The following is a 26,093-nucleotide window of genomic DNA, read 5'->3' as shown; positions in this document are numbered from 1 at the left end:
GTGTTAAGAGACCTGATGGGTAGGTATAGGTAGGTAGGTAGGGTAGGTACCATTTTTCTCATTTGTGCTGCGAAACAACAACGTGTTCCGGTTTGAGGGACCGAGATTTCGATCATATATCTCAAGATGAATAGGGGCATTCAGTTTATGAAGTCTTATGTACCTCAGTAACCGCTTAACACCAGACAGGCCGTGAATTCGTCTCTAATAAAATTTTAAAAAATAAAATACCGTCATTTACATCTTCGACCGCGCTAAAAATAAATTTGAAAACTTTAATAGAAATTAAACGATAATCAAGCGCAACAGTCTATTGTCCAATGACACCTTATGTCCGTGAAAACTAATAAACACGTCATTAAATCGGAAAATTAGGTTTCATTATGAGTCTACTCGTGAAAACAGAAGAAAATATAATATGTTTTTTTTTAATGTGCTTTTCAACCCAGGTCTCCTGATCATTTTATCTAAACTTAGACACAGAACTAATTTATTTATTCATGTATGCACTTTAACCGTTTCGTTATGCATATTATGTTTATTTGGAGTTTATTTACTTTGATCATTATATCTGTTTTATCGTCGACAAACCCGAAACTCGATTACGTAAGTAATTGATCATTGCTCTGTTATTTTCGATTTACTATAATATTTAAAATAACTATAATCAAAACATTTAGATTATTTTAATTCACTAGATGGTTCACGAGATGAAATTATGAAAATACAGAAAAATATTATACATAAAACATTAATATAATAATTCTATCTTTTTGTTTTTTGAAAATCCAAATTATAATGTAAATGTTTCTGAAAATCATAGAACCAAAGACGGACGAAGTTAAAGAAACATCAAAAGTAGAAACAGAAAAAGTCCCTTCCTTTGGCACGTCCATATCCATGAAGATATAACTTAGTAGGGTTAATGTCAGGCAGACGGCCGTTCATACCAAATGCCTATTAAGCATGATAAGAGTACATGCTGCGCTAATCCCACATAATGTGGAATGAGAACAAGAAGACAAAGAATAAAAAGGGTTAGATGTAAGCTAATGGCTTTCCTGGGGTTAGCTGGCCCTGAAACCCATAGACGTCGGGTATAACGGTAACCTCACTTTCGCAATAGCCAAGATAGTAGTAATTACTCATGCGCCCTCACTACATGTCTAAGCCATTGTTTACAATAATTTATAAATGAAGCAAATTACATTTTTGATTAACTGATTATCAATTCATTGTAGAAGTGTGCTTCAAAAATTTGACCTCATATTACAAGGTGGGTGTTGCCATTAACTTTGATATCTATAAGCTCCAGTGACGACTTGACACCAGACGGGGCCTGAGTTTGTTCAGTCGAGCAATAAAAGCAAACAAGATAATAACATTTCTAAATTCAATCAATCAAATAATGAATACGTCTATTTTAGGGTCCACTTAAAATAGTTGTTGGACGTTTGGAGACATGCAAAGGACCAAAAAGAAAAAATTGCTCTGAAATAAAAATGTGGTCGAAAGGTGGTATCCTCAGCTACGATATCTTCGTCAAATCAAGTTTTAAACTCACAGTCGTAAGTATACATATGATTTCACGGATCATATTATAATTATACCACTATCTACTTATTAGTTTTAGTTTAACAATGTTTCTATGTTCAAAGTACCTATCAAAATAAATATCATCTCAAGCACCTTGGGCTTAAAAACTGAAACGAGGGAAAACTCCTGATGGAACAACTTTAGGGTCCTCTACATCAAATTGATCTACTATACAGATATACTATACAGATACTACCACTCGTAACAAAGGTTACAAAAACAAATAACAAATCTTAAAAAAAAATACGTTTGCTGCAATTCAACTCTATTTAAATTAGAAAACATGATGTCATAATGAATATACGCATATAACATTCTCATAAATGACAAGTCAATGGGGTGCAGGCGGCTAGGGTGATGTTACCGTACGGACTCACAAGACGCCCCAATACCACTAAAACTACGGACACTAAAAGAAAATTATGAAACTAATATAATAATATTTTCCAGGGTCGTATAGTAGCCACATCAAATGGTAAAGAAATGGTTAAGTTTCACATGAGGGAACCATGCGACCACTTCCTAATAAAACATTTGTTTCGAATTAATATGAATATTACCAAAGACTGTACAGTTAAAAAGGTGTGTATAAAATTAGTTTCGGATTAAGCGTATGCTTCTCTGCTTTATCCCGCTGACAATAAAGTCTTCGTTTTAATAGATATGTGAGAATTATTCAATGTGTTCGGAGAACCGCTATGAAAGTGAATATTAATGTTCAGTCCAGTTCAGTCACGCAATAGACGATAAACGAAGGAAGTTTGATTCAATTATTACTTCATTTCTGTATCTATTCAACAAGGCAACACAAGTTTCAACACGCGTTTCTTTCTGCAGACCAGTCAAATCATGAGGCACCCATTTTTCATATTTTTTTATTTTATTGATTTGACGCAAATCAGTCGATATTGTTGGTAAGGTAACGTTAAGCTACGCCGCTAATTCCTGGGTGGTTTGGCTCGGATTGGCTTCCGCCATCTCTTTCAATTCATTGTTATTCACATGTGTGAGCGGCATTCGACGTGGTTCGTTCTTCAAATCAAAATTTACATCACGAAAGCGTTTAAACCAAAATCGCACGGTGCGTTCATTAGCAGTCCCCTCTCCAAACGCAACATTGATATTGCGAGCTGTTTCTGCAGCGTTACTTCCGCGTTGGAACTCGTATTCAAAAATCACTCGAATTTTCGAAATATTCATCTTTCTTGTCTAAGCTGAATAAAAAAACAACTAAAAGTCGATAATCGAATGTTGCACACTTTTTAAAAGAAGAACCTCATAGGTGAGTCCGCGCGGATAGGTACCACCGCCCTGCCTATTTCTGCTGTGAATCAGTAATGCGTTTCGGTTTGAAGGGTGGGGCAGCCGTTGTAACTATACTGAGACTTTAGAACTTGTATCTCAAGGTGGGTGGCGCGTCTACGTTGTAGATGTCTATGGGCTCCAGTAACCACTTAACACCAGGTGGACTGTGAGATCGTCCACCCATCTCAGCAATAAAAAAAAATAAAAAGGTACCATTTGAAAAAAGTTTCACTCATAAACCATGAAGGTTCTATGTCAATTTGAAGTACCTATTACAATAAAACCGGAATTTCATACCTTAACCCCATAGTATATTAAATTATATATAGAAAAATGTTTTTTTTTAAATCCTTCATTAAAAATAAAATATACTAATAACAAGCTATCTAGTGGCCGACACCCATAAACAGAATGTGTATAAAAGAAACGACTTAGCTCACTTTCTCCCTCCTCTCAAAGTCGAGTGGTTCGCGAGAAACTGTCTATTTTCTCACTTTCGCTCGTCCTAAATTGTATCTTTTCTCTCTAGCCGTAACGAACCTGTCGCGAGTTAAATTTGACTCTCAACGTGCCTAATGAATTTTCACTTCAAAAAGCGGGAAATGTGTTTATATACTAGTATAGGTTATTAGTCTTTTTTGCAGTGGGTCATAATATTCCGGATTTTTTCTGTGTTGGTGAAAAAGCTCACGGTTCGCTTTGTTATTATAGTCCAGAGTTCCAGCATATGTCAATAGACATCACAGCAGGTATGCTGGAACTCTGGACAGCTACGCGACAGAAATATGCAGGACGGTTGTGTATTGATGCTTTCGCCGCAATGGAACAAAAAAATAGGAATGTTAAACAAAACGAACGCACGCAATTAGTAATATCTACTATGTTATGATTCTTTGAATTTCTCCTTTGTTTCACGGCCTCATTGATAACATCTATCTGAATGTACAAATCCAGAGAAAGTAATTTAGCTAGCTAAAATGATAGCACGCTTCTTAATCCAACAGACCGTTAAATATAATTGGATTTATTTCAAAAGCCGTTTGATGAATATAATGTATGAAACGATTTGCTTTCAAAAGTTAAGCGTCGAATCGATAAGCAAAAAAAACGGCCTGGCATTACCAATGTGTATGAAAGAGAACCACTTAAGATCAGACCATATCTACGTCGGCCTAATATGGTAATAAAGATATTTATGTACCGTGTGGTATTATTGCTTAAAGAAAACCTCATAACTTTTTAGGAGCATTACATATTTAAAATCGACCTGGAAGACTTAACTGAGAATTACTTCGGTGGCAAATATTTTTACGGGAACTGGACATTTCGATCGGTCTTCGCCGGCAGCGAATGTAATTTATTATGTACAATTACGGAACTGATAATGACACCAAAAAAGAGAAACTAAATAAATTATTGCATTTATTCTGTATCTGTTTTATTTTATTTTACAACCAAAAAACGGAAGCTCGTATACATCACTTCACAATGAACAAGGCAATGTACGACCTTATGACTTGTACCGAACTCTTCTAAGCACATTACAAATTCCTTATCATTCCCTTCCCTATCATAAACATACTATAATGTCAGTTTGTGAATCATCAAATATTACAAGTACTCCTAATTTATAGCTGATTACTGGTGGTAGGATTAATAGTAGATATCGCTGCTGTAATTCATCCCATGATTTGCCAGCGAAGTAAATTGTCCCTTCGAAATAAGGTGACACTCTACAAAACTTGCATACGCCCCGTCATTACCTATGCAAGCTTAGTGTTCGCTCACGCGGCCCGCAGCAACTTGAAACCCCTTCGAGTTATTCAATCCCGTTTTTGCGAACCCGTCGATTCCGTCGCTTGCAATGAAGAACTCGACGAGTGTATTGCCCCATAGACACAACCCACTAAGTTTCTCGCCGGATCTTCTCAGTGAGTCGCGTTTCCGATCCGCTGGTAGATTCTGCGAAGCACTGCGCTTGCCAGGGCCAGTGCTAGCAACACTCCCGGTTAGAGCCCCGTGAGCTGATCTACACGTCAAGGAGAAGCTAAGATAGCCTCTCGAGGTATCAATCAGCATAGGTACGGGAACAAAAAGTAATTCATTCCGTTTTTAAGAGTAGGGCAGCTATAATTAATTTCTTCGATTTCGACATCATCTCTCAAAATTGTTAAATTTAAAGGTCACAATTCACTCGACGCTTTTGCGATTCGATGACCACCTAGCATCAAAAATGAAACTATACTTTATTTGACCGAATGGGACAAACACTATATTGCTGCCATGGCGGAAATGTGCAGAGTTTTCCTGAGAGGGTGCTACCAAGCGTGGGACAAACACTATATTGCTGCCATGGCGTAAATGTGCAGTTTTCCTGAGAGGGTGCTATCAAGCGTGGGACAAACACTATACTGCTGCCGTGGCGTAAATGTGCAGAGTTTTCCTGAGAGGGTACTATCAAGCGTGGGACAAACACTATATTGCTGCCGTGGCGTAAATGTGCAGAGTTTTCCTGAGAGTGTGCTACCAAGCGTGGGACAAACACTATATTGCTGCCATGGCGTAAATGTGCAGTTTTCCTGAGAGGGTACTATCAAGCGTGGGACAAACACTATACTGCTGCCGTGGCGGAAATGTGCAGTTTTCCTGAGAGGGTGCTACCAAGCGTGGGACAAACACTATATTGCTGCCGTGGCGGAAATGTGCAGAGTTTTCCTGATAGGGTGCTACCAAGCGTATATAGAAGTCGTCGTGGCCTAAAGGATAAGACGTCCGGTGCATTCGTGTTGAAGCGATGCACCGGTGTTCGAATCCCGCAGGCGGGGTACCAATTTTTCTAATGAAATACGTACTCAACAAATGTTCACGATTGACTTCCACGGTGAAGGAATAACATCGTGTAATAAAAACCAAACCCGCAAAATTATAATTTGCGTAATCACTGGTGGTAGGACCTCTTGTGAGTCCGCACGGGTAGGTACCACCACCCCGCCTATTTCCGCCGTGAAGCAGTAATGCGTTTCGGTTCGAAGGGTGGGGTAGCCGTTGTAACTATACTGAGACCTTAGAACTTATATCTCGAGGTGGGTGGCGCATTTACGTTGTAGATGTCTATGGGCTCCAGTAACCAATTAACACCAGGTGGGCTGTGAGCTCGTCCATCCATCTAAGCAATAAAAAAAAATAAAAAAAAAAAAGCGTGGGACAAACACTATATTGCTTGCTGCCATGGCGGAAATGTGCAGTTTTCCTGAGAGGGTGCTACCAAGCGTGGGACAAAGACTATATTGCTGCCATGGCGGAAATGTGCAGAGTTTTCCTGAGAGGGTGCTACCAAACGTGGAACAAACACTATATTGCTGCCATGGCGGAAATGTGCAGTTTTCCTGAGAGGGTGCTACCAAGCGTGGGACAAAGACTATATTGCTGCCATGGCGGAAATGTGCAGTTTTCCTGAGAGGGTGCTACCAAGCGTGGGACAAACACTATATTGCTGCCATGGCGGAAATGTGCAGTTTTCCTGAGAGGGTGCTACCAAGCGTGGGACAAAGACTATATTGCTGCCATGGCGGAAATGTGCAGTTTTCCTGAGAGGGTGCTACCAAGCGTGGGACAAAGACTATATTGCTGCCATGGCGGAAATGTGCAGAGTTTTCCTGAGAGGGTGCTACCAAACGTGGAACAAACACTATATTGCTGCCATGGCGGAAATGTGCAGTTTTCCTGAGAGGGTGCTACCAAGCCTATGGATTAAGGTGCGACTAAATTACTTTACTCTATTTCTCGTCACATGCAGAACCCACATAACTGATCGAATCACATAATAGTCATACAACCAAATAAAGTTTTATATCATCATTCATTTCATGAATTGATTTATTGATTTACTATTACAATTAATTTAAAATAAATTACTTAACATTTAAATAAATTATGCTACGTTAGATGAATTAATCGAAAGGACAATCTTCTTCGTGATCTATTTTGACACAATACATTCCTCTAGACCTGTAAGAAAAATACAAAAATTAAAACTTATGGAATAAAGCAGTTTTGACTCTGATTTTCTGAATCTCATAAATAAACCTTGCGGTGAAATTGGCAGAGCAAGTAGCGATTACGTTTTTTTTTTCTTTTTGTCGATTTAATGCAAAGGATTTTCAAACTTATACGATACGAAGAATTATATTGCATGTTATATACTACATCGATAAAATTTGAAAGGAAATCAGATATTTTTCCAGATTTTACGAATTCCAACATATCAGCTAGTTTAAAATTTGATTGGCATTAATTGTTAACACTAATAAAAATGTTTAGACGTGTCGGTGTTAACATTTCGAATGTCTATATTCAGTTTGTTAACGATAACACATCGTCTATTTCTGTCATGAATTCAGTCAACAAAATCTGCAATTTGGATTAAAGAATGAAGGAGTAGGAGGTAAATAAAACATTAATATTTTTAATACAAACAAAACTTTATAGGCCTCCAAAAGTTCCATAATTAATCAGTATAATATATATGTCGGAATAGTTTATTCTGTCTATTTACGATGTCAATGTCAGTTGGTTGTCAAAAGACAGTGTCAGGGGTTAGACGTTCCGTGGTTAAGGCGAGAAATAAAATTAATTGCGAAACACTTGACGAAGTATTGCTTTATTCTACTTCGCCATCCCGTATATTATTATATTAAATTATTAAATTAGATATAACCAGATATATTGACATAACAGTTTGAATGTTTAAAAAAATACAATCTTCATATAGAATAATGTACTTACGAATCAGGAACATCATCCCCAAGCCGGATAGCCTTCCCGTCGTACCGTATACCCCAAGGACCTCGCTCTTTAGGACACGAGGTGTCGCAAGGAACGCCTACAAGGCGTAGACTTTTGCGAACACTCGCGGCGAAGTAACACGAGCTCTTGAAATGACTACATCGAGCGATACCTGAGAAACGTAGACAATAGGCTATCCATATTAACAACTTAGCTTAGCTCGCCTGTATTGGCTGTGCATTTATTTTCTTGAAAAAAAAGACCAGCGTTCCACATACAACGTTCAACTTTCTTATCAAAATATTTTCTTTAAATCTACACAAATACCTAGTTTTTTTTTCCTACCCAAGTTGATAGTCTTGAGAGGCTATTTCGGCGTAACCTTAACTAGTAGGTGAGCTCACGGGGCTCAAACCTGACGACGTTGCTAACACGAACCCTAGCAAGAGCCGTGTTTCGCAGAATCTACCAGCGGATCGGAAACGCGACCCACTGAGAAGATCCGGCGAGAAACTCAGTGGGCTGTGTCTGTGGGTTAATTTACTCGTCGAGCCCTTCGTCGCAAGCGACGGGTTCGACGAGAACGATGACCGGAAATAACTAGTAATTGTTTGACAAAAAACGTTTGTAGAAGTTTTTCGTTGTCAAAACTCTTAGGCTCGGTATTGTCTATTAACAAATTGTAACCGTTATTTCTCAGATCATCAATATGATACCTTTAAAAAATATATTTAGGTATCATAAATATCACATTCTTCTCGATTCTAAGATTTTGTAATATTATGTCTTTGAAACTAGGCGTGACGACTGGTATTTGTGATCAATAACTCGACCCTGCTATTTATAAGAAATAATTTACATTGAATATAGTTTTTGCATTTAATCGAATCGAGTTATGATTACGTGAAATCTCGACCTGCGTGACTGACTCGAAGGGTCTCAAGTGAATTTTGTATTAAAACTAAGTTTGTTAGGATTTCAAATAAAGTTGGCAGTATTGTATAGAGTATTCTACTTAGTTTTCGAAACTCGTACATAAAATTAGTTTTGGCAATATATTTTAGTTGGAGTTAGCAATTTCAAAAGTGTTAATATCAGGTTATTTCGATTAATAAATACTGCTATGAGTGCTACTCACTTATCAAATAATATCAATTTGCTTATGACCATTACAACAAAACAATTAAAAAACTGCTGATGTGTGTGTATGAAGCTTCCAACCACGGTTAATAAGTAAATAAACTGTTTATACCTGAGATATGATCTCGCTTTTTAATCATTGCGCTTGATTGCTTTATTATCGTATCTCTATCGCTCAACATCACATTATCAAGGTGACATAAGAGATCACACGGATTGAAAAGTCAATCAAGTGTTTGACCAGTTGTTAAAGGTAGTAAGCTTAGAGACAGTCGATCAAGCAGACCCAAAAAATTTAAATCGTTGTTGAGTTGGGTAATCTATGTTATAGGTTTAATCTGTGTCATTGCATTTTCCCTCCATTACTGCTGCAAAATTTATACAAATTGTTTATCTCAAAAAAGTTACGTTTAATAAATTCTATAAAACTATCCAAGTTATTATTTAAATACGACAAAGTGGGTGAACAAACAATCGTCAAATCGAAATAAACCATACAACACTTTTTTTCTTACCTTATCTGATAGCCTTGAGAGGCTATATCAGGGGAACCTTAACTAGTAGGTGAGCTCACGGGGCTCAAACCTGACGACGTTGCTAACACGAATCCTAGCAAGAGCCGTGCTTCGCAGAATCTACCACCGGATCGGAAACGCGACCCACTGAGAAAATCCGGCGAGAAACTCAGTGGGCTGTGTCTGAGGGTTACAACACAATATAATAAATGACGTACGCATGAAATGTCCTTTGCAGCCCGGCTGTAGTCGTCCACCGTTGATGCAGAAGTCCACGTGCCCCACCAAGCCGGATTCTCCTAGGAAACCAGCGTTGGTATGCAAGACTTGAACGACATAAGCGTCATCTCTGCTAAGACGGAACTGCCGGGAGCCATACGCAGACACCAATGGACGGGCTGGATCTAAACCTGTAAAACATTGTACTATCTTAAGTTTTTGCGAATCGCAGACATGATTACCTCTCTATGTTTAATATTAAACTTATGCTGTTTTCCTTTCACAATTCTCGTTTCGCAGGTAACTACAATTAGTAATGTCTTTCAACAGACATCATAATTTTGCTGTTATTCGAACACAGTTGAAATATCGACCCTATGCCTAAAAATCGGTGATGGAATCGTGGTGTGATGCTTGTTTATTTCGTTAACCATTTAATAGTAATTCTACAATCATAAAATATATTATAAAGCTTCCAGTAATCGCTGACTAACGCATCGATTCTTTAATATCTTATAAATCAAGTAGTTTTTTTAATTTCATTTTTGCAAACAATCGGTCGTTCCATTACAAAGCTGCATTGTGTTACAAACACTTTTAGGGTTTAATCCCGCCATTCATATTGTCATAATATTATTTCTGATGTTTCATATATAAATGAATTGCTGTTCGTTAGTCTCGCTAAAACTCGAGAACGGCTGGACCGATTTGGCTAATTTTGGTCTTGAATTATTTGTGGAAGTCCAGAAAAGGATTAAAAGGTAAATACGAAAATGCTCGGAATTAAATAAAAATAACAATTTTGTTTTCCTCTGATGTGTCCCCCGTCGGACGGATTCCTTTTATTGGTTTTAAGTTCATTTTATACAAAAGTTTAGGTCCTTTATTTATCGATTGAGGCACTACGAAGTCTGCCTGGTCAGCTAGTACTTAATAGTTTCTTACTTAACAATAATACTTAACAGTTTTCATGGTCACTGACGACTTAGTGCAGTATTAGAAAAGTCAGAAACAATATAATGACAATAAAAAGTACAAGATTAAACTGTAAAAATAATTTAATCGCAACATGTCCACGGCTCGCGAAAATCAAAGAAAATATTTTACATTGTATTAATATGATAAATTAAATTAAATTATAAATTACGCTATGTAAATAATTATACAATAAAATATACCACTACAACTTTATTGATAACCTTTATTGCTTTTCAATGTTAATGGATTATCAGAGACAAAAAAGTCAAATTAAACATTTTGATAAAATGACACTTTTTTTTAAGAATATTGTCGAATTTAAATTAATTTTATTTGTAAGGTGATGTATCATAAATACCTAACTTCGTGAGGCTATGTATAATATGTATTCCCGACCTATAGGGAGGCACCCCTAGATCGTGTGGTTTAACACCATTTGTTTTCTTTTTATGGAGTTACTAGCTGGCCCGGCAGACGTTGTTTTGCTATATAAATTATTTCTAGGACAGATAAATAACCTAGATACCGACTGCAGCGCCATCTGCCGGGTTGATTTGCAAATCTAAACCATTCTCGAATCCACCTGAAGGTACACAGAAAATTACATTAAAATCGGTCCAGCCGTTTAGGAGGAGTTCAGTGACAAACACACGCACAGAAGAAATATATACCTATATACATATATTAAGATTTGAAATCACAGTTCTACAAGCTCACACAGGTCAAAAAGCCCACAACTACTCGTGCATTAAAGGAGGAGAATCAACGCTGCATCAATGAAATTCAGCCACATTTATGCAAAATGGTCATCGAAAATTTCGACAAACGTTTACGTATGTGCATGCAAAGCCGTGGAGGCCAGTTGCCCGATGTGTTATGCCATTAATAACCCTATCCTATGTACTTTATTATTCAATAAAAAAAAACAAGACTAAAAACTGTGTTTTCTATTTAATTCAATTCTTACGTTAATTTTGACACACCCTTTACTAAGAGCACAAGGCTAATCTTAATTTTGCAGTCCTACTTCAGTAAGGTTTACAAAACATTACCAAAAATAACAAATAGTTTTAGCAAACGTAAAATTAAAATTTTCACAATACGTTCAGAACCTGGTTAAGGTTAGAAGTCGAATCGTTAAAATAAATGAAATTTTAAGAAAAATATCGTGCCAGTAAAGATAAATGGAATAGTTTTAAAAACGTTTTATTGTTATGGCAGAAATAGACAGAATAAAAAAAAATAGTACTTATATACCCGCAAACTTACAATGCGCCCTTAGTAACATCAGTAGAAAGTAAATTCAATAACACTAAAAATCTATTTTAAAACTACATTTAAAATATATTCGTGTCTTATCAATGAATCATAAGCAGATACAGCGACTGACCCTCTTTCAAACATTACAATTTACAATGAAAATCAATAAATTTCTGAATTGAATAAAACGATTCAATTTGCACAAACATTGTTCAGTAATAGCTGTACAGTCGAAGCAACGTGAATTCAAAATGGCTCAAGTTGAAATCAAATATACTAAGGTAAAAAAAAAAATCATATAATTATTTATTTCACGAAGTCCATTTCACACTTGCCGTATATAAATATAATTTGTTTCATGATAATTTAGGTTATGCTATTAGTAATAGCTCTCCAATTGTTTATTCTGATTTTACTTACTAGATGATGACCGAGTTTTGCTCGTTTTTTTTTTGATAACGCCCTCTTGTTGTGTCTTTAAAGAGGTTAGTTGCCCTCAATTAAGAAAAATTATTAAAATTATTAAAATTAAGAAAAATAGTTCGTAAAAATATTCGCTAATAGATGTCGGGAAGAGTTGATTATTAAAAACACGAATAAAACAAAATATTCTGAAAATAAATCGTAGCTAGATCGATTTATCGCCCCCGAAATCCCCTGTATACTAAATTTTATGAAAATCGTTGGAGCCGTTTCCGAGATTCAGATTATATTATATTAATATACAATAATTGCTCGTTTAAAGGTATAAGAAAGATTATGTTTTCTATTTTAGTATTTTCGGAGCTTGAATCTTTGCTTTATTGGTAGTTATTAATAAACAATAGCTAAAATGTTACAATGTAATTCGATGAGTCTAAAATTTTATATCTGTCAAAAAAACTCAGTGGCTATCACCTAAATAAACAATAATTCAATCTCCATATATTGCAAGTGTAAGGTAGCTCGTATCGCGTTTCAGTTGTTCATCAACAACGAATGGGTTGATGCAGTTAGTAAGAAAACGTTCACGACCATCAGTCCACAAGATGAAACTGTAATCACAGAAGTTGCTGAAGCAGACAAGGTAAATTCGATTAACAATTGAAACTTACATAATAGTAGACTTCGAATACATATCTCAAGCTAAACAACGGGGTTTGTAATATAGTATCTATTGTCCGTGCGTTCATACCCAATATTGTGGACCGAATAGTAAACAGTCGACGTCGCCCTAAACACGTCATTACGGATCCTCCCGATCTATTATCGGTGCTTTTAGGTACCTCAAGCACTGGTCACCGTACCCACCGAACCCGTCGCTTGCGACGAAGGGCTCGACGAGTAAATTAACACACAGCCCACTGAGTTTCTCGCCGGATCTTCCCAGTGGGTTCGCGTTTCCGATCCGGTGGTAGATTCTGCGAAGCACTGCGATTGCTAGGGTCAGAGTTAGCAACACTCCCGGCTTGAGCCCCGTGAGCTCACCTACACGCCAAGGAGAAGCTGAAATAGCCTCTCAAGGCTATCAGTATAGATAGGAAAAAACAATTGGCCGCGCCATCTTATTTACATCAAATATACAAAAATTAAACTTATAAAGGTATAAATCAAATTATTTCAAATCTAGAATAATGATTCTGCAGACATAGTATGAATGTACTATAGGGTTGTTCGACCAAAATGTACTGATTAAGATACTCTAACCCCAACTAAGCCGTAGACTGTGTACATCACTACTGTGAAAATTCAGCCCAAGATCAACACACATAGTTGATATGCACAAACGTCATTATCGTAGACAGGAAAAAAACAATTCAATAATTGATATAACAACATATTTGTAAACGTTAACCGTAACTGCGTATGTCTATTATGTTTTGTGAAAAAATTCCACTTTTTGCAAATTAAACAAAATGATAAAAACATACGTAGTCAAACCTTAACCTTTTGCTTTTTAATAGTGGCGTTCAATAAAGATTTTTTTTGTTCTATTCACTATTTGTAGAACACTTAATTGTCCGTTTATCGAATATAATTTTAAATTATGATTTAATGTTTAATGAAACAGTATATCCGCTGTAGCACAGAAATATAGAAGCGCAATAGAATAATTTAGGCGAACATGCACAGAAATTAATTTGAAGCAGAAAATAGGCTCTGTTCTACGAATAAATTATTTATTCGTTGGCTCTGTTACATTAAAAACATATTTATGTCGTAAAAAAAACGTCGTCGTCGTAAAAAAAGCCCTTTTCCGAGTAAAACGGTGCTAAGTTGAAATTAGGTCTCTAAAAAACATATTCACATGTTCGGTACTTCGTATGAGTTCATGTGGTTTTAATAAATTCGAACAATTTGACTGGGATAAAATATGTAGACAGGGCCTATACAAATGCAAAATTAGTACTAAAGGACTGTGGTGAGGTGCATGAAGAGCCATAATTCGCAACCCCTCTGGGCGCTGGTTTTTCTCGAACTTGATCGGTTTCTTTCTTGTAAAGGTGATAAAAACGAACTACAAAAAAACCTAACAGAAAAACGCGCGTCTTCTGTTTACTCTTTCAGTGTCATTGCTATCGAATATGCATTAGGAAAAATTGTAAATAATCTCATCTCATCGAAACCGGATGTATGTTTTTATTATTAAATGTGCTTTTACTCATTTTTATTTACAGTAATTACATATAATTATTTATTAATTATTTATTATTAACATAGAAGTAGAAATAATAGACATTACTTATGATTTTGAGATTAAAATTTAAATAGTAAGAATCCCGCGAAAATCCGTTCTTGAGAAATTTCTACTCGCTTTTATATGTACATATTTTAATTTCTAGGACAACACCGATCGCAGTTCATTCATAAAATGTAATTACTTTCAAGAAGATTTGTAATTAGCGATTCACTTTTATGCAACTACTTTTAAATAATCTTTTGGACAATATGGTTCAGTAGTGGGACCCTATTCATTAATATTTTTTTAAAAGAATGATAATGTCTACGAACATGCGTACCTCAGTAGATCCCGTAAAAGCAATCTTGTCTACGTCGGGATGGCAGGTTAACGCCGAACCGGCTGTTGGTCCAAACCCTGGTACCACATTGATCACGCCGTCTGGGAAACCTGCTTCTCTGGTTAAAGCAGCTATAGCGAGAGCTGTCAATGGTGTCTGTTCAGCGGGTTTCACTACTACCGTACATCCTACAAGTTAACAATTAAAGATAATTATTTCGGTATTCTTGCAGTTTTCAAAATTTTTAAATACAAGTAACGTAACATACCGGCAGCCAAAGCGGGAGAAATCTTCCAAATTAGCATAGGAATTGGATAATTCCAAGGTAAAATTTGGCCACAAACTCCGACGGGCTCTTTCAATGTGAACGTAAGGACATCCCCGTCTGTAATCGAAAATAATCGATTTTTTTTTAAACGATTACATATAAAATAGATTGAACAATTTCATAAATTAAATTAAACACATAGAAAAATATTATTTAGAATATTTAAAGCATATAAATTAAACTAGACACCTGCAGGAATTGTATTTCCCAAGATTTTATCAGCTTTCCCAGCATAATATCTTAGTATGCCCGATGACCAAAACACTTCCAGCCGTGCTTGTTTCACTGGCTTCCCACAGTCCAAAGTTTCAAGTTCAGCCAGATAATTGGCGTCTCTTTCTATGATGTCGGCCAGTTTGAGGAGGAGGCGACCTCTTTGGGATGCGTTCATTGTGCGCCATTGGGAGTATCTATGAAATGCTTTTTTTGCTGCTGCAACAGCTGTATCAACATCTGCCTACAAGAATTTTTTTTGGTGTCATTTTCTATGTTACGTTAATAAACTGTTTAAATTAAAATATAACTTATATGAGTTAACCCTGTTTGTTCATGCATCAGCATGAATATTATTATAAATATAAGTGATAAATGTATGTTAAGATAAATCATTGGAAAAATTACATTGATAAACAAATTAGCTTTTTGCTCACAGCTTCGGTTGTAACTCCGTGAAGTACACATTATATTATGTGGGTATATGAGACCAGCAGTGAAATTAAAGGTGGCCTATATTCTTCTTCGGGGGTCAAAATATTTCTGTAGAAAATTTCGTCAAAATCGGTCCAAGTCCAAATGTTCGGCGTACAAACGTAAAATATAGCCAGAGCAACTTTCGGATTAATCATAATATTATGTGTTACATAATTTCAAACAGTAAATCTAAAAAACTGACGACGTTTTTTTTACGACATAAATATGTTTTTAATGTAACAGAGCCAACGAATAAATAATTTATTTTACGCTATATTTTACGTTTGTACGCCGAACATTTGGACTTGGACCGATTTTGACGAAATTTTCTACAGAAATATTTTGACCCCCGAAGAAGAATATAGGCCACCTTTAATTTCACTGCTGGTCTCATATACCCACATAATATAATGTGTACTTCACGGAGTTACAACCGAAGCTGTGAGCAAAAAGCTAATTTGTTTATCAATGTAATTTTTCCAATGATTTATCTTAACATACATTTATCACTTATATTTATAATAATATTCATGCTGATGCATGAACAAACAGGGTTAACTCATATAAGTTATATTTTAATTTAAACAGTTTATTAACGTAACATAGAAAATGACACCAAAAAAAATTCTTGTAGGCAGATGTTGATACAGCTGTTGCAGCAGCAAAAAAAGCATTTCATAGATACTCCCAATGGCGCACAATGAACGCATCCCAAAGAGGTCGCCTCCTCCTCAAACTGGCCGACATCATAGAAAGAGACGCCAATTATCTGGCTGAACTTGAAACTTTGGACTGTGGGAAGCCAGTGAAACAAGCACGGCTGGAAGTGTTTTGGTCATCGGGCATACTAAGATATTATGCTGGGAAAGCTGATAAAATCTTGGGAAATACAATTCCTGCAGGTGTCTAGTTTAATTTATATGCTTTAAATATTCTAAATAATATTTTTCTATGTGTTTAATTTAATTTATGAAATTGTTCAATCTATTTTATATGTAATCGTTTAAAAAAAATCGATTATTTTCGATTACAGACGGGGATGTCCTTACGTTCACATTGAAAGAGCCCGTCGGAGTTTGTGGCCAAATTTTACCTTGGAATTATCCAATTCCTATGCTAATTTGGAAGATTTCTCCCGCTTTGGCTGCCGGTATGTTACGTTACTTGTATTTAAAAATTTTGAAAACTGCAAGAATACCGAAATAATTATCTTTAATTGTTAACTTGTAGGATGTACGGTAGTAGTGAAACCCGCTGAACAGACACCATTGACAGCTCTCGCTATAGCTGCTTTAACCAGAGAAGCAGGTTTCCCAGACGGCGTGATCAATGTGGTACCAGGGTTTGGACCAACAGCCGGTTCGGCGTTAACCTGCCATCCCGACGTAGACAAGATTGCTTTTACGGGATCTACTGAGGTACGCATGTTCGTAGACATTATCATTCTTTTAAAAAAATATTAATGAATAGGGTCCCACTACTGAACCATATTGTCCAAAAGATTATTTAAAAGTAGTTGCATAAAAGTGAATCGCTAATTACAAATCTTCTTGAAAGTAATTACATTTTATGAATGAACTGCGATCGGTGTTGTCCTAGAAATTAAAATATGTACATATAAAAGCGAGTAGAAATTTCTCAAGAACGGATTTTCGCGGGATTCTTACTATTTAAATTTTAATCTCAAAATCATAAGTAATGTCTATTATTTCTACTTCTATGTTAATAATAAATAATTAATAAATAATTATATGTAATTACTGTAAATAAAAATGAGTAAAAGCACATTTAATAATAAAAACATACATCCGGTTTCGATGAGATGAGATTATTTACAATTTTTCCTAATGCATATTCGATAGCAATGACACTGAAAGAGTAAACAGAAGACGCGCGTTTTTCTGTTAGGTTTTTTTGTAGTTCGTTTTTATCACCTTTACAAGAAAGAAACCGATCAAGTTCGAGAAAAACCAGCGCCCAGAGGGGTTGCGAATTATGGCTCTTCATGCACCTCACCACAGTCCTTTAGTACTAATTTTGCATTTGTATAGGCCCTGTCTACATATTTTATCCCAGTCAAATTGTTCGAATTTATTAAAACCACATGAACTCATACGAAGTACCGAACATGTGAATATGTTTTTTAGAGACCTAATTTCAACTTAGCACCGTTTTACTCGGAAAAGGGCTTTTTTTACCCTGTAGGCAGAAGAGCGTACGGCCCACCTAATGGTGAGTAGTTACCGTCGCCCATAGACTTCAGCAATGCCAGAGGCAGAGCCAAACCACTGCCTTCCGTTAAGTACACTCCATAAGCCTCGTTTGAAGAACATATCAAGAACATGACATCTCATGAAGGACATGTCATACTGCATTAAGCATAGGTATTAAGTGTCGGACAGATATAGCACAAAAGCGATTACCTAAGCTGATGGTCTTGAGAGACCATATTTTCAGGGTAACCTTAACAAGTAGGTGAGCTCACTGAGAAGATCCGGCGGGATTTGTATGTACGTGAGTTAATTTACTCGCCGAAACCCTTCGTTGAAAGCGACGGATTCGACGAGAATGATGACCGACTACTTTAATAAAAACTATATATACAGCAACAGCAGTTTTGCTTACAGTCTGAAATGGCTTAGCGACTTTTTTCCCCTCAGGTTGGTCACATCGTCATGACTTCAGCATCAGCTGTAAACTTGAAAAGAGTAACACTTGAGCTCGGTGGTAAAAGTCCACTAGTTATCTTCAACGATGCAGACGGTAAGTCCAAACGGTTTCTGCCTATAGATATTTTTATTAATTACTTCACAGATAATTTTATACTAAGCACAAGCTTTTAAGCCCTATTATTTAATTAAGTTAATGGTCCTAAATCTCTTTTTAGTGGAAAAAGCAGCAGAAATAGCTCACAAAGCGGCATTCGCCAATGCTGGGCAGTGCTGCATTGCCGCCACGCGAACATTTGTTCAGTCTGGCATATACGACAAATTTGTTTCAAAAGCAAGCGAACTTGCTAAAAACAGGACCGTTGGTAATCCTTTCGATGATATCCAACAAGGCCCACAGGTTTTTATAGCATCATCAAAATAATGATTCGTTAATGTTAATTAATTTCAGAGTTACAATGAAATATCAGTAATGCGAATACTATTATTCTTCAGATCGACAAAGAAATGTTGGAGAAAATTTTGAAATTTATAGAAGCTGGAAAAAAAGGGGGAGCGAAATGCGTTGCAGGTGGCGAGCGTTTAGGAAAGATCGGTTATTTCATTCAGCCTACAGTTTTTGCAGACGTACTAGATGACATGAAAATTGCTAAAGAAGAGGTAAACTGTCGCATACTCGAATTACGAAGCGACCTTAAGTACGCATGCTCTGTTTCACAAATTACATTATCATTGTGACATTGAGAAATTGACACGACTTTAATCTCTTGTAGTATGTTACATTGTATATACGAATAACGCCATATGTAATACTTGTTTTTGAGTCACAGAGCTCACTGCTCACCAGGTTTTACGTGGTTACCAAAACTCATAAGCCTCTTTTTTCCTCCTACCTATTCACTTGTAACCCATAGGGCTATTTCAGCTATACGGACGGGTAGGTGAGCTCACGAACTAAGCCTGAGATAATTTTACAACAGTAACCCTAGCAAGAGCAGTGCTTCGTAGAATCTACCACCGGATCGGAATCGCGACCCACTGAAAAGATTTGACGAGAAACGCATTGGGTTGTATCTATGGGTCAGTTCACTCGTCAAACTCTTCGTTGTATTCAAGAAGTTCGACAAGGACGTAAACCGAAGCTTGAGGGGTCGAAAAGGACCGAGATTGGATCCAGGGGATCCGACAAGACATGTTTCGGGTGACGGTGGCTTTGCGTTGCCCCACGGCCTGGGTCGGATAAGTAATTAGCGGCGGCCACGAAAAGAGGGTTATCGTTTAGCGCCGCTCTGTCGAAGTGACGTTCTGACACTACCTCATAAACCTCACAATGAGAATGCCGCCATTAACCTTGAGGTCTAAGTTTAGTTGTATAGTATAACAGCTGTCCCAACTCTTCAAATTACCAATCACAAGAACACAGTTTATAACATATACACAATAAATATCTAACATTCCAGATATTTGGTCCAGTTCAAAGTATTTTAAAGTTCGAAACGTTTGAAGAGGTAGTGGACAGAGCTAACGATTCAAATTATGGATTAGGGGCTGGTGTTATTACGAACGACATTAACATCGCGTTAGCTTTCGTGAAGCATGTCCGTGCTGGTTCAACGTGGTAAGCTACTAACAGGTTTTTAAATTTTAGGTCTTATACGTTTGTATGGACTACCCTTTTCAATATAGGTATGATAAACACTAACGGACTTTTAGCACGTTATTTGCAATAATTTCCCGATACTTCGACGCTCTTGCAAGTGCCACGATCATTAAGGATTAGGATGAAGAAGATAGGATGTTAGGAATAGACAAATCTCCTTTCTAGTCCTCTTTTGGGTGCTAGCACTGAAAGTCGATGACACGACGCGACAATATGTACTTGCTGACCCTTGAAAACCCTTTGACCCTCAAAATGTCTTGATAATTTTTGTGTACCAACTTTAACTTTATCGATGATGATACTTTCTTTAACTTTATTGGTCATGGCTCTTGTAACTCGTAATATCGGGAGTCTATGAAGAGTAAATAGTATAGTAAGAACCCGTTAAATAGGAGTAGAATGTAGGTAGCCGCGAAAGTTTAAAAGAACTCATGAATAGGTCGTCAACGTCAACGTCAGCGTCAAAGAGCTTGCAACAGATTATTTTTAAATGATTTGATAATGGGTTTTTTTTTATTGCCCTTGTAGGCAGACGAGCATACGGCCCACCTGATGGTGAGTGGTTACCGTCACCCATGGACTTCAGCAATGCCAGGGGCAGAACCAAGCCGCTGCCTACCGCTTAAAATATTTTACTCTTACGAATATTTTACACTTCAAACTAAAAGGCACGACTGTTCGCCGCAGAAATAATACAATTCTATATACGAATAGCTGTTACTTAAAAACTAGTGGGACAGCTGACATTGAAAAGCATACTATAGTCATATACCGCGCTCTAACTGACGATGCACCAAACAATTGTATCCAGTTAAATGCGAATCTATGCTAAGCAATTGTATTCAGATCTACGTTTTGGAAATTTGGATGACGACTATATGCGTCAAAGTCAAGAAATCAATGAGTATATCACGATTTTTTCGGCGCAGTTCGCAAATGATCTTAGTACTAGTTAAGAAGTGCTGCACCGAATGAGCACCGCTTTATGAAGTCGAAGTTTTAATTGCGTCAGAATAACCACTATAATATCCTTCCAAATCGATACACTTCATTGATTCGTTATAGAAAACTAAAGTTAAAAAAAATATATTTTTAGGGTAAACACATATGAACACATCACACCTCAAACTCCGTTCGGAGGCTTCAAGGAATCAGGGATTGGACGGGAATTGTAAGTTTTAAAACACTGTCGAACAATTTCACTTCCTTAAAATGTTTTGTTAAGAGTCATATAACATCCTGTGTATATATTTATTGTATTTTTATTACTACAAAAGAAAAATAACTTTAATTAATCACATTAGCCTAATTATTTGAATGTTATAATTAAAATCTAAATTAAATGTAATTTTCAGAGGAGAAGAAGGTATATTGCAATATGTAGAAAACAAAACCGTGACGATTAACCTCCCGAAGCAGTGTTTGGTTCGGTCTGGTTTGAGTTGCTAAAAGTCCAGAGACTTTTTCAATTCTCAACAAAATAAATTATTCCTTTTTACAATTTTTGTTTCTATTTGCTCCCCATTTCCTTGTTTACAAACTTTCAAATTTAAGAACGGTCTTAATTTTGTCTTTTATATACCCATAATATACGAATTGTAATACATAAAATATTATAAATAATACATGATACGGCGCTTGAAAGGCAAACGTGACAATGCGTGAACTTTACAGTAGACTAATTTAAAGTTGAAATACTTTTTTTTTTTTTTTTTTTTTTTTTTATGATTGAAAGTTTACTGGTGGCCCGAAGGCCTTTCCAGTTTCACCAGGACAGGTGGGCGAGCAAAGGCTCAGCCAAGAGGGGTGGGATTTGCTAACAACTACCCGAGCGCCTCCGAAGGAGACCTAACAACTCAAGAGCAATTGTTTCGCGAATGAATCTACTACCGGATCGGAATCGCGACCCGCTGAGAAGATCCGGCGAGAAACTCAGCGGGCTGATGCATGGGTTAGGTTGCACGTCGACCTCTTTGTCGAGTTCGACGAGTACGGTTACCGGGGTCCCTAAGCCTGCCCCTAGTATTAGAGCTGAAGGCATCTAATGCAAAGGTTATTGGATCTGATGGATCCGTAAGGACGTGTCTAGGGCGTCGACGGTGACTGGCTCCTGCATGATCAGGATTCGGGGAGTAGTCAGCGGCGGCAACGATAAGGCGATTATCATGACGCATAGCCTTATCGAAGTATCGTTCCGACGCTGACTTCATGTATTTCCGAATTGATTCGAGGCCCAGGTCGTCGTGTAGGTCAACGTTCCTCACGAACCACGGAGCCCCGACAGCTAACCTGCAAAAGCGGGATTGTAGGGATTGGAGGGTGTCTATGTGTGTGCGGGCCGCGTGAGCGAACACCACACTCGCGTAAGTCATGACGGGCCTTATGCAAGTTTTGTAAAGTGTCACCTTGTTCCGAAGGGACATTTTACTCCGCTTACAGATCATGGGGTAGAGTCTACCGAGAATAAACGCGGCACGGTCACGGACTGATTTTATATGCGGGCGGAATGTCATCGATGCATCCAGGGTAACGCCCAGGTACTTGACCTTCCTGGCCCAGGGTATGGGTTGTCTAAAGAGAGTAATCGGGGGTGTGAGATTCCTCCTCCTAATCCGGGAGGAAATCCGTGTGGAGCTTCCCCTCTGAAATAGCACCGCAGTACTTTTCGCTGGGTTGATGTCTATGCGCCATTTTCGGAACCACTGTCCTAGGGCTAGGGCTGCGCTCTGAAGCTTCTTCGCGATTAGGGACTTATTTCTACTAGAATAGTAAACAGTCGTGTCGTCGGCGAATAAAGCTAAATGGGTCGGCGGCGACCGGGGAATATCGTTGACGAATAAGCTAAATAGGAGGGGTGAGAGGACAGAGCCTTGCGGGACTCCAGCTGTGAGAGGTCGTGGGGAGGAGCGGGTTCCCTCGACTCGATATCGAAAAGAGCGGTTCGACAAGAAGTCCCGTATGATGAGCACGAGACTATCCGGCACGCCCATGTTGAATAGTTTGAAAATCAAACCATTGTGCCAGACTTTGTCGAACGCTTTTGCGACGTCGAAGAAGAGAGCTCCCGTGTATAACGGTTTTGGTCGATTAAGCCCCACAAGAATGTGCTCCGTGAGGCGGTGCACCTGTTGAACGCATGAGTGATTTGTACGGAATCCGAATTGTTCATCGATAAGAATGCCCTTGGATGAGACGAAGTCTCTGAGGCGTTTGTAGAGCAGACGCTCATACAGTTTGCCTAGAGACATGAGGAGGCTAATCGGGCGGTAGCTCGTCGGATGATTTTTTGGTTTACCGGGTTTATGTATGCCGATAACGTCCGCTTCTTTCCACACCGCGGGAAAGATACAGTTCGCCATAGCGGCATTGAAAATAGATGCCAACATCACGATGAGTTGGACGGGTAGAAGTTTAATAACGCGGTTGGATATACCGTCGGAACCGGGAGCCTTGCGAGGACGTAGGTCTTTGATCAAGTCTTTAACTTCCATCGGGGTGACGGGTGGTAACGCATCAGAGGGTGGCAAGGAGGCTCTGCGTTCTACCTCACTGTCTACTAATTCTACATGAACAGGGTCCACGGATTGAGTGCTGGGCGTGCACTGGGTTTGCAATGTATCGGCCAGCAGCTCTGCTTTTTCGTCATCATCGAACGCCGCGAGTCGGCCTGAGGGGCCTACGAGGGGGGGCATAGTTACTACCGTATCCGATTTGAGAGTACGAGCTAAGCGGTAGTAAGACCTTTGAGAGGGCGCGAGTCCTTCTAAGAAATCAGACCATCTGGCATCTCGGACTTCGGTGATGCGAGACTTTACGTCGCGTTGTAGGGCACGCATTCGAATACGATTTTCCGCGGTAGGATACCTATCGTACGCACGGATCGAGGCGTTCTTAGCTCTAAGGAGTTCCCTAATATCGTCGGGCAATTTGAAGCGGTGAAGGAAGTCCTCCGCTACAACTTGCTTCGATGACCTATCTAATGTCGAGGTGATGTGTGACGTTACGATGTCTATGGCTTCAGCGGTATCCTGAGGAGACGGGATAGAGTCCGGACTAAACGGAAGCGATGGTGGATCAGATTCAGCCAGGCTGATGCCCAGCGTGTGCCAATCCACCACAGTCCTCGTGACGGGAACGGAATCGGGAGCGCGACCGAGCTTCATAACGACGGGACGGTGGTCTGAATCTAACTCTGAAACTACTTCGATCGAGTGTAAGCGCAGAGTTACGTTTTTTAATAACGCTATGTCGAGTATATCCGGGCGATGCGCGATATTTAGCGGGTAGTGAGTCGGGGTTAGCGGAGCGACGATATCGAAGGCGAGATCATCGACTAACGCGTCAAGCCGCCTGCCATTCGGGGTTGTGGTGTGTGAGTTCCACCTGATGTGTTTACAATTTAGGTCGCCCGCCAGAATGACAGAGCTCCCCATACCGAGCAGCGCCTCGATATCACTGCTTAGAACGATCTTATCCGGTGGAAGATAAACGGACGCGATAACGATCGGCGCGTGTCCCGTCAGTGAGATTCGGCACACTGATGCTTCGATATTAGCGAGCGCGGGAGGATCGAGCGGGACGCAATGCAGGGCTCTTCTATAGTAAATGACGGTACCACCACCACGGGCAGAGAGCCTGTCGTTCCTGACCATGTTATAGTTCGCGATTTTAGGGTCACGGCGCGCGGGCTTAAGTAGGGTCTCCTGCACTAAAAAGATATCAATTTGGTGGTCACGCAAAAAGTCAGAAACCTGATCACGTTGATTTGCGAGACCGTAAGCGTTAAAAAATCCTATCGTTACGGATAGGGGCTTTATTCTACTTATATACGCCATTGATTACCGGCGGAGTGAGGGGAGGACGTACGTATTTAATGACGCGTATACGTCGGCGTATTCCTGCACAACGGCGATAAAGTGTTGTGCAGTGGAGGCAGCGCGAATGGCGTCGCCCAAAGCGTTAACGCGCTCAAAGTTGATCGACTGAAAGAAGTCGATCGCTAAAGCGAGATTGTCGGACGCGGTCGGAGGGCAAGTCGCGGGAGAGGGACGAGTCGCGGGGGCGGGACGAATCGCGGAGGAGGGAGTTGTAGCCGTGTTCGTGTACGGCAGTGGTTTTGCCCAGGCCGAGACACTGGGCACCGCCGCCGGAACGAACGCTGGCTTAGCCTGCGACGCAGAGGGTGCCGAGGCTTTGATGTCTGGGCCGGAAGCTCGGAGGCGGTTTTGGCGGGTGACGCGGCGATTTATTTTAGGGGCTCGGGGGCAACCACGGTAATTCGCGGGGTGACCCTGTGTTCGACACAGGACGCAGCTAGGCGGTTCCGTCGCGGTTTTTTGGTCGCGAGCGCAGAGGGCCGTGGCGTGATCGCCCAAACACTTAACACATCGGGGGCGCGCGTGACAGTTACGGGAAGAGTGCCCGTACAATTGACAGTTATGGCACTGGCTAGAAGTGCCTTTTTTATGGGGGGCTTCGACAGCGATACCAGAGAGCCTACAGACGGTCTGTGTGTTAAAGATTTTCTTACCCTCGGGGGTAGGCTGGAGAGCGACTAGAACCATATTATATGGCTCCCTACCGCGACCGGTGTGCATACGGTGCACAGAATTCACTGGTAGGCCTTGTTCTAACAGGTCGGCTTTTACGAGCTCTACATCTAACTCTTTAGGGATTCCGCGTATTACAACGCGGAGTTCGCGCTCCTCCTGGAGCGTATACGTATGGAAACTTATACGCTCCTTACGGAGGTAAGAAGAGAGGGCCCTATGGTCGTCGGGTGTTTGAACCTTAATTTGAATGCCGTTCGCGAGGTTACGGGCATTCGTGAAATTTATATTTTTGGCCTTAAGGGCCAGGCAAACTCGATCCCAAGCTGCCTTCTCCTGAAGGATAACCGGGGGAGGGGTCTGGGTTTTATTTTGTGCCACCGGACGCGGCGACGGAGTG

General features: G+C 39.1%; 3 protein-coding genes across 5 annotated transcripts in view; 2 read left to right on the top strand and 1 right to left on the bottom strand.

Annotated features, from left to right (window-relative positions):
• Positions 1–1,276: 1,276 nt before the first annotated feature.
• Positions 1,277–4,309, top strand: LOC134199899 (uncharacterized). The gene is made up of 3 exons (XM_062671604.1): positions 1,277–1,568; positions 2,047–2,178; positions 4,145–4,309. Exons 1-3 carry the CDS (start codon positions 1,503–1,505, stop codon positions 4,307–4,309), a joined length of 363 nt encoding a protein of 120 aa, XP_062527588.1. The 5' UTR covers positions 1,277–1,502.
• Positions 4,310–6,746: 2,437 nt separating this feature from the next.
• LOC101739973 (phospholipase A1) overlaps positions 6,747–26,093 on the bottom strand; it is a 56,087-nt gene continuing 36,740 nt past the window's right edge. For all 3 annotated transcript variants that reach the window (XM_062671395.1, XM_021350121.3, XM_004929413.5), the window contains exons 6-8: positions 9,560–9,751; positions 7,687–7,858; positions 6,747–6,909 (exon numbers count right to left, since the gene is read on the bottom strand). In XM_062671395.1, the coding sequence (XP_062527379.1) occupies positions 6,852–6,909; positions 7,687–7,858; positions 9,560–9,751 (422 nt within the window). In that variant the 3' untranslated portion in view covers positions 6,747–6,851. The remainder of the gene's footprint in view (positions 6,910–7,686; positions 7,859–9,559; positions 9,752–26,093) is intronic.
• Positions 11,937–21,645, top strand: LOC105842100 (aldehyde dehydrogenase X, mitochondrial). The gene is made up of 11 exons (XM_038014659.2): positions 11,937–12,079; positions 12,760–12,864; positions 16,450–16,717; positions 16,849–16,965; positions 17,046–17,233; positions 18,476–18,578; positions 18,703–18,884; positions 18,980–19,144; positions 19,945–20,102; positions 21,241–21,315; positions 21,500–21,645. The coding sequence occupies exons 1-11, from the start codon at positions 12,050–12,052 to the stop codon at positions 21,591–21,593; spliced, it is 1,485 nt and encodes a 494-aa protein (XP_037870587.1). The 5' UTR covers positions 11,937–12,049; the 3' UTR covers positions 21,594–21,645.

This window comes from Bombyx mori, chromosome 12, assembly GCF_030269925.1.
Source record: "Bombyx mori chromosome 12, ASM3026992v2".
Lineage (NCBI taxonomy): Eukaryota > Metazoa > Arthropoda > Insecta > Lepidoptera > Bombycidae > Bombyx > Bombyx mori.
This window is presented reverse-complemented; position numbering and strand designations above follow the sequence as displayed.

Coding starts and splice junctions, on each gene's coding strand:
- LOC134199899 (XM_062671604.1), top strand. CDS start 1,503: ATGTGGTCGAAAGGTGGTATCCTCAGCTACGATATCTTCGTCAAATCA. Junction 1,569..2,046: donor CAAGTTTTAAACTCACAGTC/GTAAGTATACAT, acceptor AATATTTTCCAG/GGTCGTATAGTAGCCACATC. Junction 2,179..4,144: donor AAGACTGTACAGTTAAAAAG/GTGTGTATAAAA, acceptor ATAACTTTTTAG/GAGCATTACATATTTAAAAT.
- LOC105842100 (XM_038014659.2), top strand. CDS start 12,050: ATGGCTCAAGTTGAAATCAAATATACTAAG. Junction 19,145..19,944: donor TGAAAATTGCTAAAGAAGAG/GTAAACTGTCGC, acceptor CTAACATTCCAG/ATATTTGGTCCAGTTCAAAG. Junction 20,103..21,240: donor GTCCGTGCTGGTTCAACGTG/GTAAGCTACTAA, acceptor ATATATTTTTAG/GGTAAACACATATGAACACA.